The sequence below is a fragment of the Acromyrmex echinatior genome, chromosome 3 (genome assembly GCF_024713525.1).
Source record: "Acromyrmex echinatior isolate Ae372 chromosome 3, ASM2471352v2, whole genome shotgun sequence".
Lineage (NCBI taxonomy): Eukaryota > Metazoa > Arthropoda > Insecta > Hymenoptera > Formicidae > Acromyrmex > Acromyrmex echinatior.
In genome coordinates this window covers 16,166,030-16,182,067 of record NC_141854.1, presented here as the reverse complement: position 1 = coordinate 16,182,067, position 16,038 = coordinate 16,166,030, and the positions used below count along the sequence as shown (strand labels likewise).

Here is a 16,038-nt window from a genome sequence, read left to right as displayed (position 1 = left end):
AATCTGATAAAATTACACACGAGACAAACAACGTAAAGTATTGTTTAACATTATCACTTCGAAGGTAATCAGTCGGAAAGTCCAGTCTTTCTATACTTCGCAAAAATATTGTGAATCGTGGTGGCTAAACTTGAATTTACGTAGTGCATGCTAATGAAACGCCTTTACATACCAATTATGTGATAAAGAGCTATTCTATTTTTACAAATCAAATAATACTGCTGTTTATAAATGGTAAAAATACACATGCACGTACATAATAGAAACAATTATTTTTTAAAACTATTTACGCGGATTTACTTTAATTAACAATTTAATTCCCAGGAATTAAATATTTCAATTAAATTTTTTCTCTTGTGTATTAATTTTCAAACTAAAAATAATTTTTCCGCTCAATATTATACTATACTACAAAAAATCAAATTAACGTGATAAAAATGTCTTCTTCCCACGTCATTCTAATTACTACATCTTGTAGCTTTAATGTTTTGCTTTGATGATTCTGAGAGATGAATGAGTTTTATTAATAATCAATATTTTTTATATATACTTTTATTATGATACAAAATAATAATTATATATATATATATAATCCCATTGTCAAATGTTTTATGATTAGAAATATAAAACATTCGCCAAATTATAAAGTATTATGCATCAAATCATTGCAATGAATGGTTAGATCACACAAGTCCGTAAAGAGGTAAGACAAGTTACAAGTCGCTCACTTTTCTCGACGAAAAATAATGAAAAAGGTAAGCACCTAATTTGCTACTTGAGTACCTTGATTTGGTAAGTAAGCGTAAAGTAAGTATAAAGGATAGACAGGCTGTTTCTGTGGTGCGTGGTCTGTCTTGCGCGGCTCCATCGGGAAAATGAGGAGAGGAGGATTTGTCATCGCCTGCGAGGCGACACCGGAAATACGATTTGTACGTGCGATCGATCAAAACAAACCTTCGTCTCTTGGCACCGTAGCGGCGGCAGCGGTCGCTCTATCCGAGGCGATTCGATGAGCTAACGCCAACTTAACGCTACACACCCCACTGAGCCGCACTCGGTCAGATAACTCGTGGATTTTCGAGCACTCTGCAGTCTCTCCAATCGCTTCCTCACTTGTGGATTCCGCCACCGCGGTGTTTAATTCGCACCGAGAACCTTCGCGGAATTTTTCATGCAAAGGGAATCCGAATCGCCGGATCATTACACGAACTGGATAAGGGGAACCAATTTTTAGACTTTCATAGTCACACATGTAATAAGTAATATATCTTTACTTTTAAACAATCAAAGAAGTATAGGCTTTTTAACAATAATAATCAATAACCGTTGTTCTGTCCAATCTCTTGAAATGCGTTTTGTTTCAAGCGATTGGACAGAACAACGTCTTTATAGGTGATGCAGTAATTTATTTGTTATTTAAAGTATTAATACTGAGGAAGGCCCAAAACTCGGGTCGAAACGTTTATTATATTTGTGCATTAGATAGTAATAAAATTGTAATTCGCAACTGCAACTAGCGTCGGCTCTTAGCAGGCTTTTTAACAGGTTATTGATTATATACTTTTATATATAATAAAATAATAATTATATAATTCCACTGTTAAAGATTTGTTGTAGCTGTTTTATTGCTGGAAATAAAACACTCTTTATTATTATATATAGAGAATTCAATCTCAGTGATGAAGTCAATTTCAACGAATGACTAGATATAGCAATCTTGTATATTAAAAATTAATCTCACGGGCTGTAAAATAATACAGATCTTTTTGATTCAGTTTCTTATGATTTAATTACTAATTTTTAATTATGAATTCTCTCTAAGTATCATTTATATCACTGTTTTAATTTTTATGACAAATCTCTGATAGAAATGAGACAAATTTAATAAGAATTTATAATCAGCTCTTTTCTCGATCACATTTTGTTAATATAGGGCTTGCCATTATCTTCTCTAAGCTTTTCTACTTATTTATTTAACTTTAAAGAATTTTATGGATTTGATGACAATTTCAATTAATTTAACATGACGCCTGTAGTTATTTTAATTATTCGACTTTTAATTGAACTACAATTAACAATAAATGGAAGATTCAATTATTAGAAATTTACGACCATTTCATATTGTTAATACGTACTGAAAAGGACTTAAATCTGGAATCGAAACGTATGCTATTTGAAATTTTATGTATGTATTAATTATTATCGAAAATACACAATAATTCAAGCACTGTTAACTGTGTTGGCTCATACAGACTTTCATGCTATTAATGTACACAAGTTGTATTATATATAATTGAGAGAATTTGGGGGGAAAAGAGAAAGATCAGTGAACAATTATTTTCAATAAATTGCTAAAGTAAAAGTAAAAAAAGTATCCTGTGATAGTACTAATTCTTATGCACTGCATACGTCTAAACTTGGCAGGATTGAAATCCTTTGCGATATAGTGAACCGTTAATAAATAAACCGTTTCTATGAAATAACAAAATTGTTTTGGAATATACGGGAAAAAATTTGATTGAAATTGATATAATCGATTACGAGCTTGATGTTCGTTCCATTAAAAAAAAAAAACAAATAGATGCGTTACGGATACAATGATCACAAAAGATTCAATTATTGTGATTATAAATAATTACACAAAAAAGAAGAATAAACACACTATTGTTATTTTCCTAAAAATTGTGTACACATTTTTTGCTATTCTGAATTATTCGAATTTTAATTTTTAACTAAAATAAAATATATTTTATTTATCATATTAAGTCTATTATGTTAAAAATTAAATTTCGAATAATTCATATTTATGATAAATACTCCATGTTTATTATATTATATAAATAATAAAAAAAATTTGACCGATCTTTATTTGATGTATTCACATATACGGTCGTGCTTAAAATTCTTAATATAATAAAATTCTTAATATAATAAATAATATTTATTATATTATTTATCATATTATCATAATTTTTTTCAATGTGTTCTCGAGTTTTCTAAATTTATAACAACATACATTAAATTTATATCACACATGTACAATATATATCCATGTTAAAATCATTAATAATATTTATAATATTTTCTAGCATAGTCTGTCAAAAATCAGTATGATATATTAAAAGATAAATGTAACAAAATTATCAAAGATTAAGAGGAGGAAGTTATTGAATAAAGACGTCGTATTTAGATGCTCCTTTTAGCTTGGCGTTTTAACTAAGTTATAACTTACTAAGTTTTAACTTATGTACGACGACTACCAAGATGTCAAGGGATAGAAATTATGATCTCGCGACGGAACAGCGAAGGATCCCGCGGAACGAATCGGTGGGCTCGAAGGACACAACGAGGCGGACGAGGAACGTGAGGACTGGAAGGCGTAAGAGAATGGAAATCAATACGTGAAGTGAGCAGCCAGTTTCAGGCAGAAGTTGCCGGCTTTAGAAAGCCTTGAGACGTCGTCTGCCCATCCTCTTCGGACCCTTGTGTTAAGAGAGCTCGAGCAGGGATGGGCGAGAGCGAAGGAAGCGCCAGTGACAGAAAGTTAGAGGAAGCGAGAAGGAACGGGGGTGGGTATACGAGAGAATAAGAAAGAGAGAGGGAGAGACGAGAGGTTCCATTCAGGACTAATGGGGTTAAACGCCTTAGCCATCAACCGAACGCCTCCCTCTTGATTCTCGGACGTTTCGATTCGTCCGGGGCTAGAATTCGAATTATCCGTAATATCTCCGAACATAGTTTACGTTCGCCGAGACTTCGTCTCGCGAATTAATAGGAGAAGTGTGTGCGCGCGAATAGAAAAAAAAACGTCGCACGCGGCAATTACCTCAGAAACGTTCTTAGCCATCACGATGCTGTCCCTTTAAGTGCTGATTTGAAAATTCCTTATTTAAATCTTAAAACTTAAATCTTGAAATCTCATTAGTCTAGGTCCACAATCCTGCTTTAAGAGGCCATAAGCTATAAAGCCGTAAAAAATTGACCAATCACAGTTGATTATTTTTCTCATGTCCAATGCTATTTTAGAGGCATATAAATGTTGGCGTCGTTAATGCAAAACACCAATCGCAGAAACAGAATTCGTTGCACGTATGGTGGTTATATGCCATCGGCATTTCGTAGTCATCGTCCAGAAGTCGTTGAGTTTTATGCTTCTTGGAAGGAGAGGACAAGAGAGAGAGAGAGAAAAAGAAAGTTCCGCCTCCGTAAAGGTTTTATCATAATCGTTCTCGTGATGGCCCGTCGTAATGGAATGCCGGATTAGAAAATGACATATGATCAAAGATCGACACGAAGGGATCTTTTGATATACTTTCGAAGATCACGATGGGGTTTCACACGTCTTAATCTTCTGATCGCAACTTTGGAGACATGCAACTTTGGAGACAATGACATTTTTTTATCTTGTCCTATATCATAACTATAAATCTCATTATTAGATTATGAATAATGATTCCTACATTGATTTACGTATTTTAACATTACGAATTTAAGAATTACAAGCGTCAATATTCGGTTCAATATTTTCGATATTACTCTTACTATAGCTATGAACTGTTAATAACTATCACATTGTTACTTTTGTTTTTAAAAATGCTCTCCAGTTGTGGATATCGATAAACGTTGACATTTTACAATTTTATAATTAGAAAATACAACTTACCTTTGTGTGCCATGTCGTCAGCAGTGACCGAAGCTATGAGGCCGGTTGCGCCCGGCCATGGAGCGACCGCAGCGCCCAATTGCTGCGAAGGCAGAATCTTCGGGCCTTTAAACACTTCTCGTTCACTGAAACCATAATTAATATCGTTAGAAAAAAATCTCAATCTCATAGCAATAATAATAACGTCTTTTCGTCCAAAAATTAGATTATCAGACCAATTAATCGTGTGATTGAGAAAGCAAGAACGATAGTACCTAGTTTCGTAATAGTTGGTAAACATGACTGTAAAATGATTTTAGGCAATTAATAACGCAAAAGAATATAGTGCTTGTATCGAAGATACTTGACGGTTTCGATGACCCATCCAAACTGTCCGTATTAAACGTCGTAGTTAATTTGACGCCCGCGCCGTATGCTCGAAAACTATATGTATCTATAACACCTGTGTAAATCTGTCATTTGCATATCGTGGTCGCATATGCGTCGCCTTGAGCAGACAAATAAACCGATCTCTTCCCGCGCTGTTACCTCTAAACCGCACGGTTCCTATCCTACCGCAACGTCTCCACACAATCTACTTTAACCTTGCGTTCTACAAAGCGCATAGGAAAAAGAAGATACATATACGTATGTATATATATATATATATATATATATATATATATATATAAAAGAATCTATGATGATTATATATATACATATATATATATATATATAAACCATCATAGATTCTTTTGCCAATAGATATCGAAGAACTAACTTGAGGAAAAATTATACTGGCAATTGTATCTTATACTGTACGAAATATAAATATACAAATATAATAAATCATGGAAATATAAAGCAATAAGATTTAAAAAATTTCAGAGAAATTCAAATTCGAAGAGATAAATAACAAAAATCTTTTAAAAATATAGATTAACTCATATTATACAATAACAAAATTCTGTATATAAAAATAAAGGCAAGTAAAAGTCAATGCGAATGTCGGTGTGTAAAATTACAAAATTTTAATTATATAATATTAAGTTTACATTAAGAAAATCGAGATGACAATATATATAAAGTTTACGTTATTACATGTTTCGACTGCCTTTTTGATGTCCCTCTTCAGATGTCCAAAATAAATAAATCAAGAAGGAAAATGCAACAATATCTTTTCGATTTCTCATGTTAAGTAACTCCAGAAACTCCAGAAATTCACAAAACGATTGAAAGACCGTAGAAGAAAAATTCTGGAGATTGTGAACTTAATACATCAAAGGGTAAAAACAAAAACCTGGAATGTTCTATAAAATCGAGCAATTTTTGTTTAAATTTTTTAGTAGTAAACTTTTTTAAGTAGTAAACTCACCATTAGAACTGCAAGTAACACACAGAAATATTTTGAATAGAAAATTTGACAAAAAATTTCTTAAATGAGAGTCAAATTATTAAGATGAATGTCAGTCGACCATATACAGATATTGATTAAGAAAACAGTTATAATAACATAAGTTTTGTTTTGTTTATAATAGAAAGATATGCAGAGTAAAGACTCTCTGTCTGTTTGGAGATTGAGGCTTATTTCGTTTCTTAATGTATAATAATATCTCTGATATTAGTCATTTACTATAACAAGGTTCTTAATCCAAGGTTCTTATATTATTCCAGTCGAAATGATAGTCGAATTACGCGGTCTATAATCGAAAATTACCGAACAGGTAGACGAATTCCAGCAGATATGATTACGATGTTCGCTAATTCATGTTTTCAACTGTCTACTCGTCTAGCCGACATAAGAAGTATTACAATCTTTATAGTCAATCCTATATATACAACGTTGCCTTTAGACAAATGTGGACGAGAATCTTTGTGAACTTTAATAAATTTAGACAGTTTATTGATGTTTATTGACGAAAAAGAACACTCTAATATCTTTATTAATAAATTGATTAAATTTCTCAGATATATTTATTGCATATATGGAACGATAAGCCATACAGAATCAGATGAATTATCATTACTCTTTTTATTATGAGTGTGTTGTACATAATTCTTAGTAATTTTACGCACTGACACATACGACTTTCACGTTGACTCTTACATGCCCTTATTTTCACATATTGAAAACTCTTTTATCTTAAATAAAATTTAATAAAAAATTTAATTTAGAGTTACAAGATAAATTGTTGATAAATTTTTATATATAAGGTATTGGTAAAAATTATAACAGATTATCAAAATAAATGATTTCTTAATTAATATTTATATTAATTTCTATTAACATTTTTCAAATTTATGTTATTTATTAACAGAGCTATTTATTAATAATTGCATGTATCATTATACAATACCAGTCGATCTTCATATTCTCAAATACAAAGAACGTAAATCATCCCTGAAACAAATGGAATCTCGAACGTCGTTACATTGATGACATGAAGTGTTTTAATTACCGAGAATCACGCTCGTTGAAGATGTGAATTACTTGCGAACGTAATACCCTCAGTATATTTTTCACTACTACAGACAGAAAAAAGAGGATGAAGTGAGAGTTGGTGGTACTAGAGGGAATGAAAATGGAGCTAAGCGTGATAATTAGCGTCGGAAAGGGTTAGTCGGCTGAAAGCGTACGAGTTGTATCGCTCCATATATAAAACGTATAGAGAAAGCATGAGAAACTGCAGGAAGAAAAACAGTTTGTGAAAGAAGTTTAAATGCAGAGGGTAAAAGTCGTATCGAATTGTTAACGGCATTGCAAAATATATTACGAAAATTAAAAATAATCTCTAGAAGCTTCACTTACAAATGCTTCCGTTTCGTTCGATTAAATTGAGATCAATTTTGAATGTCTTAAATATAGAACATACGTTATAAGCAATTCGAGAAGGGTAACAATATTTAGGCATAAAATGAGAAATAATTCTCAAATTTGAAGTTGTGACAAAGGGCGGTATTCATAATCTTATATTTAGGATCGTCTTAAATACAATTTTAAAATGTCATGAATTAATCAGAGAAACGTGTATTAGCATTTTAAGACATTACTGACAATCTAAAATAAGAACGGACTATAAATACTGCCCAAAGATATCTATTTAATGCTAACTCTAAATAAAATAAAACAAGTATTGCATTTAGTTTAAATGGTATTTTATTAGAGAGATATTCTACTCACACAAAATGGTGTTACTTCAACAATATGAATTGAGATATATGTTTTTTTTACGAGTTAGCAGAAGATTGAAGAAAGATGTCAAAGCTGACAAAGACATCTCTCTCACAAGGATATTTATGCAAGGTTCATTGAATCGAATCAAATTCACGTTATAATTTATAAGACGATTCACTTCCGCAGATAGAATTCAACGCGAGGTAGCACAAGTGTCTGCTCAGGACACTTCCCCCTTTTTCCCTTTCATTATCCACGATGCTCTTTGCGCTACAATACAAGAGGAGCACTTTCTTGTATGTACTAAGAAGGCGGCACGGGAGATGAGATACAGAAAAGAGGAAAGAGCAGCGCGAGAGGCGCGAAAGGCATACGTTTATGTATATACGAGAGAAAAAGCAAGAGAAACGAGCGGGGGTGGAAGGAAGGAGGTCAGAGCGCATTGCATTCGCATATTGTGCAAGAGGATTACCTCGGATTATGCCCGACTGAGCGCAAACAGGATCACGTCACTTCTGTTTGCAAGACGCCAAGCTGTCGATTTAGTGAATTCAAACTCGATTCTATCTCGCGCGGAATCGCCAACGGAACAGCGATTTTCCGAGAGACTTTTTCTTAATCGTATGCGATTTAAATTCGACAAGATTAAATATCTCGCATAAAGAGGACTTACTACATGCGCGATCAACTTTTTAAATTTCTCTTTCAATTATAAAATAATGTACTTAATGCAAGATAATACTGTGTTTCTTGATAAGAGTTATAATCTTAGAAATATAACTCTGTAATTATAGAGAAATATCGCTAATATTGCTTACATATTTTTCCTTTCGTTCAAATATTTCTCTTTCAAATCAATGAGATGCGATTTTTCAAATAACTTATTTAACATTAAATGTTTTATGATTATTCGGTAAATTAATCTTTTATTAAATTAAAAATACACGCCAGTTAAATGTTAAATGTTTTTTGATGATAACCTTGAAACGAGATTCTTCTAAACTTTGGACAATTTGCAGAAAATCCATGAACTCGATTAATTGTTTAAAGAATCAAATTATTAAAAGCGTATTATCGTTGGACAAATAAAGGATTCTTAAACTTCTTGAACTGAAATTAAAATTTTCCAAACTGTCGAAGATCGTTCGCTGCTGATCTAACAAATGATGTGGAGATGTGGAGAACAAAGTTAGGGAGCACAGAGTCATGTATAACGCATAGTGCATAAAAAAATGAACCAATCAAAGTTCTTCATTTCTTTCCTTTCTATGAAATAAAAGACCTTGGTTGATTTTTTCTGACCTATGCATTATGCGTTATGCAAGGATCTGTACTTTTGCATTTAACGCGTAGTTATCGCGGGGCAAATTTGAACTCTCTTGAACGCTCCGCAAACGCAACGCAACGCAACGCAATGCAACGCAACGCAACGTAACGCCGGTTCTACATTAGTTGCAAGCTGATTGCAAGTTCGTTGCGACAGCCAATCTGAAATTTGCATTTTGAAATCAACGCTTCATATTGGCTGTCGCAACAAACTTGCGATCAGCTTGCAATTAATGTAGAACCGACTCAACGCAACGCAACGCAACGCAACGCAACGCAACGCAACGCAACGCGGCGAGACGCGAGGTGTAATGGGGCGATGGCGGGAAGGTAGCATTATACACGCGGATGGTAATAGGTTCCATATCCACGAGCTGCCGGCGCATTATGCTTTACATTTCCGGCGAAACACTGTTAATGGCACCCACAACCGTCGCTACCGCGACTACCGTCGAAATTCACCCCCGTAATATACGCCCAACAACCCCCGCAGGCATTAACCGCTCGCGCTACCGTATAAAGTGACTTCCGCCTGCGATTATGTTCGTCGTGAGCACGTACACGTTTGTGCGTTTGTACATTAATTATTAATTAATACCGAAGAAGAATGAGGCCGCGTATTATCGGCGGTAAACTGTTTCGCGTAATCGAGGACGATTGAGAGATAAATCGCTTTAGCATAACGTACACAGCTTGCGCGGGATTAATTAGTTCGATTCGAAGAACCTGTGCCTTTGTATTCCTTTTTTTTTACTGTCATTATGTTTACACACACGTAGACGCAAAGTATATTTAACTTTTCCTTATCAAAAAGCTTATGTAAATGTTGTATTTGTTATCTCTTAGGAAAAAAATTTGACACACATCGTTACATAATCATTATGTAATGAAACTTACGTCATTATTACTTTGAGAAATCTACGTCTCTCTCCCTAACTAACAAAAGAAGACAATAATAAGAACTTCACTATTGGACTTACACAAAACAACTACTAATCAAAGCAATCTTAATTTTTCTTAATTGCCAAATTATTCTTGAATTGGAGCATTTACATCTCTCAAAGCATTCAGCAACATAATTTTTATAATCATTATTTTCTTTATCTTTAATTCCCGTAATCTGTAGCAGTGTGCATATATTCGGAAAAATTTGCTTTGCACACAGCTTCACAGAAATTTTCTTAATTATTGTATGACAATGATCGAATCAACGTATTTAATGATATTTTTCGTTTTTATTTTACTCTGATATCGATCAATCCGATAATGCACCAATCCGTTCCAGATGTAGACTGTCGAAAGACGTTTCATTGATCAACGTTAATTCGCGCGCGTCGTTTATAGGATCTATTCCTGTTTAACGGCACGTTAATAATGAACAGTTAACGAGGCGTTAAACGGTTATAGATCTTACGGAAGGCTTCCTTCGAAACATAATACAATTCAATCTAATGCAATTGCGTTCTGTACTATAAGGAGGTTCGCGGCCAATTTTCTGCTCTTTTGCAACAATTTGCTGTTATTTATGAGTTTTCTGCTTCAGATTTTCGAATCGTTTTCATTACGTTATGCTTTTTTTTTTCTGCGAAACTCTACTTAACTTTTTTTGTATATCAGGCCTCTTATCATTGAATATTCGTTCTTGTAATATATTTCTCTAACTCTGCTTGTTTCTATTTTCTAAGCAAATATATTAGAAAATTAATCTCCTTGTGCATTGAAGCTAAAAGTAAATAATAAACTGTAACTTCAGAAGACAATACTTTTACAGTATTTATAAAATTTAATCTTCAAACTTAAATTTTTTAAATAAATAAGTTAAATAGCCATCAAAACAATGGCTATTTTTATCTTAATTTTTTTTTCAAAAAGATTTAAAGAAACTTTTAGAAATATTCTACTAAAGGATTCTTGCTTGAAAATATTGGCCTAGAAACGGCTTAAGGTGATTCTACACGATCAATAATACTGATTAATAATATTGAATCAGTAATACTGACAGTATGTATCAATATTTTCACAACCTTATACGATCAGTATTATTAACAATATATTTCATTTCAGTTTTACGTACATTATCTATTACACTGTGACATGACTGTGACATGGATTCTAATAAAGCGATACTGATATTTGAGAATCAAAATTCAGATCACCGTCAGTATTTTACGTCAATCCATTAATATTAATCACACACGATTAGTAATATTGTCAGTATATATATATATATATATATACATATATATACATATATATATATATATATATATATATATATTTGTTAATACAATATTATTGACCGTGCAGAGTCACCTTTAGACATTCTACGGACCAACGTTGTTTACGAGCAACCGACGCCGTTGCCATCGTATATTTACCCCGATTAGAGAACCGGGTTTACCGCAAAGAAGCTGCTGTAGTAGTCGACGCACAATACGCCGTCACGTCGCTGGAAAGGAGCGTTCCACAATAATCGCGTCGAATGTCACCATGGGACGTCCCACACTTACGGCTCTCGACATTCAGACTTTGGGGGGGCTCTTTCATTCGTGCATTTAACATGGCAAATCGTATAAAGTCTATCGCCTAATTACGCCATAATACCGTGACTGTGTGCGGGAGACACGCAGGGGAAAGAGAGAAGAGAACAAACCGAGAAGATACTACGAGACGAGATATATGAAAGGTAGGATATACGAGAAAGACGAGAAATGAGGGAGATAGGATTCGTATGCCTACATATACATATATTCGTCACGGAAATTCGACGCGCTATTCAATCGCATTCGTCTCCGGTACTATACGATGAGTTCGCGGGGGAGAGTGAGCGCCTAACGCTTTAAGCCGTATTATACGCTACGTGCATGCAATCTGCATTCCCGCGCGCGACGCGCATTCGCCTGCCATGGCTGATACCACGAGCTGTGTTAATCAGCAGGATGAATCCCCCGTTGGGATTCGAGTGCGTTTGCTGCGTAGCGAGCGATTAACGGCGCGTTCGCGGTGTTCGATTAATCGAGCGTATACTCTTACCTGAAGACGATAGATATTATCGAAGTAACATACTTTGAATATTTGCATTTTCAACGTCAATATGTCAGACAAAAAGTTCTACTTGCGATCACAGCGATTAGATATTTATATCGATGATTTCTGATAGAGAGAGAGAGAGAGAGAGAGAGGGGTAATATTTTTTTAATTTTTTACGGATAAGAAAAATGGGTTAAATCTCAACAATTTGAATCTTGAAAATTCTTGCTCGTATATCGCATTAAATTAATTTTTATTGTGAAAAGTGACAAAAATTATACAATCAATATTACATTCTTTATCACTTTAAAACGAATTTTACTCATAATTCGTTATTAGTTTTATTGTTTTATGCTCAAAATCTAATTTATTTGTATTGTAAAAACGCTAGAAGAACCGTTTAATTAAAAAATGAATATTGCGATTATAATATCTATTTTCGAATTTTATTTTCAAATATTAATCAAAAAATTAAACAAAATTTTATTAAAACTAAATTAAAATAATTTTTCGTTAACGAATAAACTAAGAAAGATTTGTGTAAGGTTTTATGGAACGAAACTGAGCAAATCGACAGGTTTAATCGAGTCTTTGAACTTTAGCCGTCGATAGCAGAAGAATTAGACCGATAAAAGAATTAGAGACAACGAAATCTATTTACTGGAAATTTTATTTTAAACTTAACCACTCGATTAAGAAATTTTATTTCTATCTCTTCCGACTAATTTACAATTTAATTATATAATAATAAGTGTAAAATAAAGAAAGTTTAATAATTCAATATTATAAACAAGAAATATTTTTTTCTTTAATTTTCAATCAATCCAAAATTAATGATGGTAGAAATAAATAAATAAAAACATAAATCAATCTAATCGTTGATGTGAAAAATTAATGAACTCTCGACAATAAGCTCTAAGCCCATAATTTATCTAAACTTTAATTTTAAATCGTAAAACGTTGACCATTCATAGCTATAAATTATTTTTTTCACATTTTCGACAGTAACTGTTGAATTATTTACGATTTAAAGCTTAAAGCTCAGATAATGGCTTATTGTAAAAGATTGAAAATTTGATGAGTGAAACACAGTAAACCTTTCTACTTTACGTGTATTCTTTCATTCAATACTCCTTAATGAAATTTCCTCACAAACACGTGATCACGTACCAAGAGCTGCCGACGGCCGACGGTGTCCGTCCTCCCTCCGACGTCTTCGTTCGACGAAGGCACCACTGCGAATCCGTTAGCTGATTCCTACTTTCGTTGCACCTCGCATATACGAATCACAGTCCCCGGAGGTGAGTCGCAGGGTCCGTCGCTGTCACTTGCGCGAGATCCGACACTCCGAGATTCTTTACTCCGATCTATTGCTCCAACCGAAATCGTGGCCGATACTTGCTCGCGAGGACACCCCTTCACTCTCGCGGCTGTCGCGCTATAAACGTTCACCGGTAAGTCCGTCGAGGGTGGCAGAACGACTTTCGCATCGGTTGTCGCGCGCGACGGGCTCTCGACGGTGGTGAGAGCCGATGACTATTTAACCGCACCGCGCTTACCGATCCACGCGAGTGCAGCACACGTGCTGCTCTGCAGCGTGATTCTTCTCCTCTCTCACTTTCGTGAGAGATCCGTCGAAGACCGGGACGGAGGAGGGTAGTCCCGACGACTCAACGCGGCGCGGCGCGACGCGATGCGAAGAGCTTTGGTATACCTTCAAACGTCTAAATCCTAACAAGGAAGAGCGAGAAAGAGAGATATACGCATACATATAGCAATGTGAAGAAAAGATAGAGAGAGAGAAAGAGTGAGAGAGTGAGAGAGAGAGAGAGAAAGAAAGAGAGGAGAGGGCGGCGAGATGCGTGTTGGCTGTCAGACGAAAAAAGAGGCGAGAGCGCGCGGGACTAGCCGCGTTGGAAATATTATTAGGTAAAGCACACGCACGGACTGACACGCACCGACTCGCGGACTCTCGTTGGGTCGTGCCGCCGTGGTGGCCACGGCCTCGTGTTGGTACGTCCGACTGCCGTTTTGGACCAATGGGCGGTGGGCGCAGTCCCCCTCTCCGCGCTCACGCCGCGCTACGCGAGTGGGGGATCTTGGCTCCGCTTCGTGACATCATCGATTCTGAATGGTGGAGATGCTCAACCGTGCGGAAGGTACATTGGAGGGCGCGTGCTGCGCGCGCAGTGCGCACGCTCGGCAACGTGCGCGCACTGCACCGCACGGGAGTCGGGAAAAAGGACGGACGCCGATCGGGGGAAATATACGGCAGCGTCAGATCAGTCAGATGGAGACGAACCGCAACGCGAGAACGATATGCCTCTCGGTCTTCTCCGTCTTCTCTGTCCCCCAGCATTCACAATTATCTTTTTTTCTCTTTCGACATTTCTCGGTTAATCGAGATCGATGATTTAGAATAAAAAATTGTGCCCATCTGTTGTTATTGCCGTCACAATTTCAAGATTAAATCTGATTTAAAATTTATCAAAAAATATCATTAAATATACGTATAAAAGATTTCGGATTATTAATAAGTAATTTGGATTATTAATAAGTTAAATGACAATTTTTATTTATATGTTTTAACAGTAAAGATTTAGGGTAGGATAAAATAATATTCTTCTGAGCTGCAACGAAATGCCAATAAGTTGATACAATACACGATTCATTAAAGAAATATTGATAGATATATGATATAATTCAAGTCCACGATACATGTCGCGTTCAATAAAATGACTTTATCTGTGGTATATTCTAGGTTCCTAATTATGAATGTAGCATGATTACTCTCTTTCTACAGATAAGACTATATTATCTTTATGCTTACTTGAATCAACCTTGACAGTTTTGGACAAAAATAGCAGCAATCTCAAAATCTTCATGAAGTATTTTTCTAAAATAAATTGCTCTTAATTCTATATTGACGTATCTAAATTTCTTATTGCACTTAAAACATGAATTTTATTAATAAAAGTTATATATTTTTTTTTAATTAAATGTTTAAAATATTCTCATTTTAAATTGTTTTTTATTTATATCACATTCAGGTACATATTAAATTCCACATCATTCTTTTCTTAATTTTGAATCTTAAATTTATTGAATTTATTTTATAAAACAGATATTTCAACAAATTGCAGAATAAAAAAAGAATACAGATAAATAAAATTTTCCCATGCTGAAATACATTTTGATGTGTTCAAATATAAACAATTTTCATAGAAATTGTGACAAATTTCAAAAAAGGAAAGATATTTTGTAGCTAGGTATCATTTCTTATCGTGTTGTTTAAAATTTTTCCTTTTGCATTTTTTCAGATTTTTACGAAAATAAGATTAGCACGAAAAAAAAATCACAGAACTTTACTGTATAAATATTAAATACAAAACAATTCATATTGTACTATTTCGGAATTTTCTAGGACTATCATTTTGTAAAATCCTATTTATTATTTATTCGTTATTTGTCTCTTGTTTAAATATCTTCAAATGTTCGCCAATTTTCATGACAGACGGAGATAAATTTCAGGAAAACGAGAAAAACGCAAGCATTACGTCGTCGGAATTTCGCATCGTTCGCGCTCCGAAAGCCGAGGAAAGGCGCGTCTCGCGCAGAGGGATATTAAAATATAATTGGCGTTTGTCCCCTACGCGTGCAAAGCGGTATCTAGTCACGCGTGGACCGACCAACCGTGGGTGTTATGCACGCCAGAGTACGTCAGGCGCGCGCGGGGGTGATTCACCCTCTCTATGTGCCTTGGTGTATCCCTACGATCTTTCTCGCGGGACGAGAGGCAGGGAGGGTAGAGGTGGATGCATCCGCTCCCTTGTCGACGTGCGTAAGGCCGCAAGCTCGTTTCACA

General features: G+C 34.7%; 1 protein-coding gene across 4 annotated transcripts in view; it reads right to left on the bottom strand.

Moving 5' to 3' along the window:
• The window catches only part of LOC105151262 (paired box protein Pax-6), a 96,321-nt gene extending 82,117 nt beyond the window's left edge, over positions 1 to 14,204 (bottom strand). For 2 of the 4 annotated variants that reach the window (XR_015544503.1, XM_087404385.1), the window contains exons 1-2: positions 13,344 to 14,203; positions 4,664 to 4,788 (exon numbers count right to left, since the gene is read on the bottom strand). Coding sequence is in view for 3 of the 4 variants with exons in the window: in XM_087404385.1 (XP_087260511.1) it covers positions 4,664 to 4,676 (13 nt within the window). In the remaining variant the exon portion in view is untranslated. Of the gene's footprint in view, positions 1 to 4,663; positions 4,789 to 13,343 lie in introns of all 4 variants that reach the window. The other 2 variants (XM_087404386.1, XM_011064882.2) reach the window with 2 other exon arrangements.
• Positions 14,205 to 16,038: the final 1,834 nt, after the last annotated feature.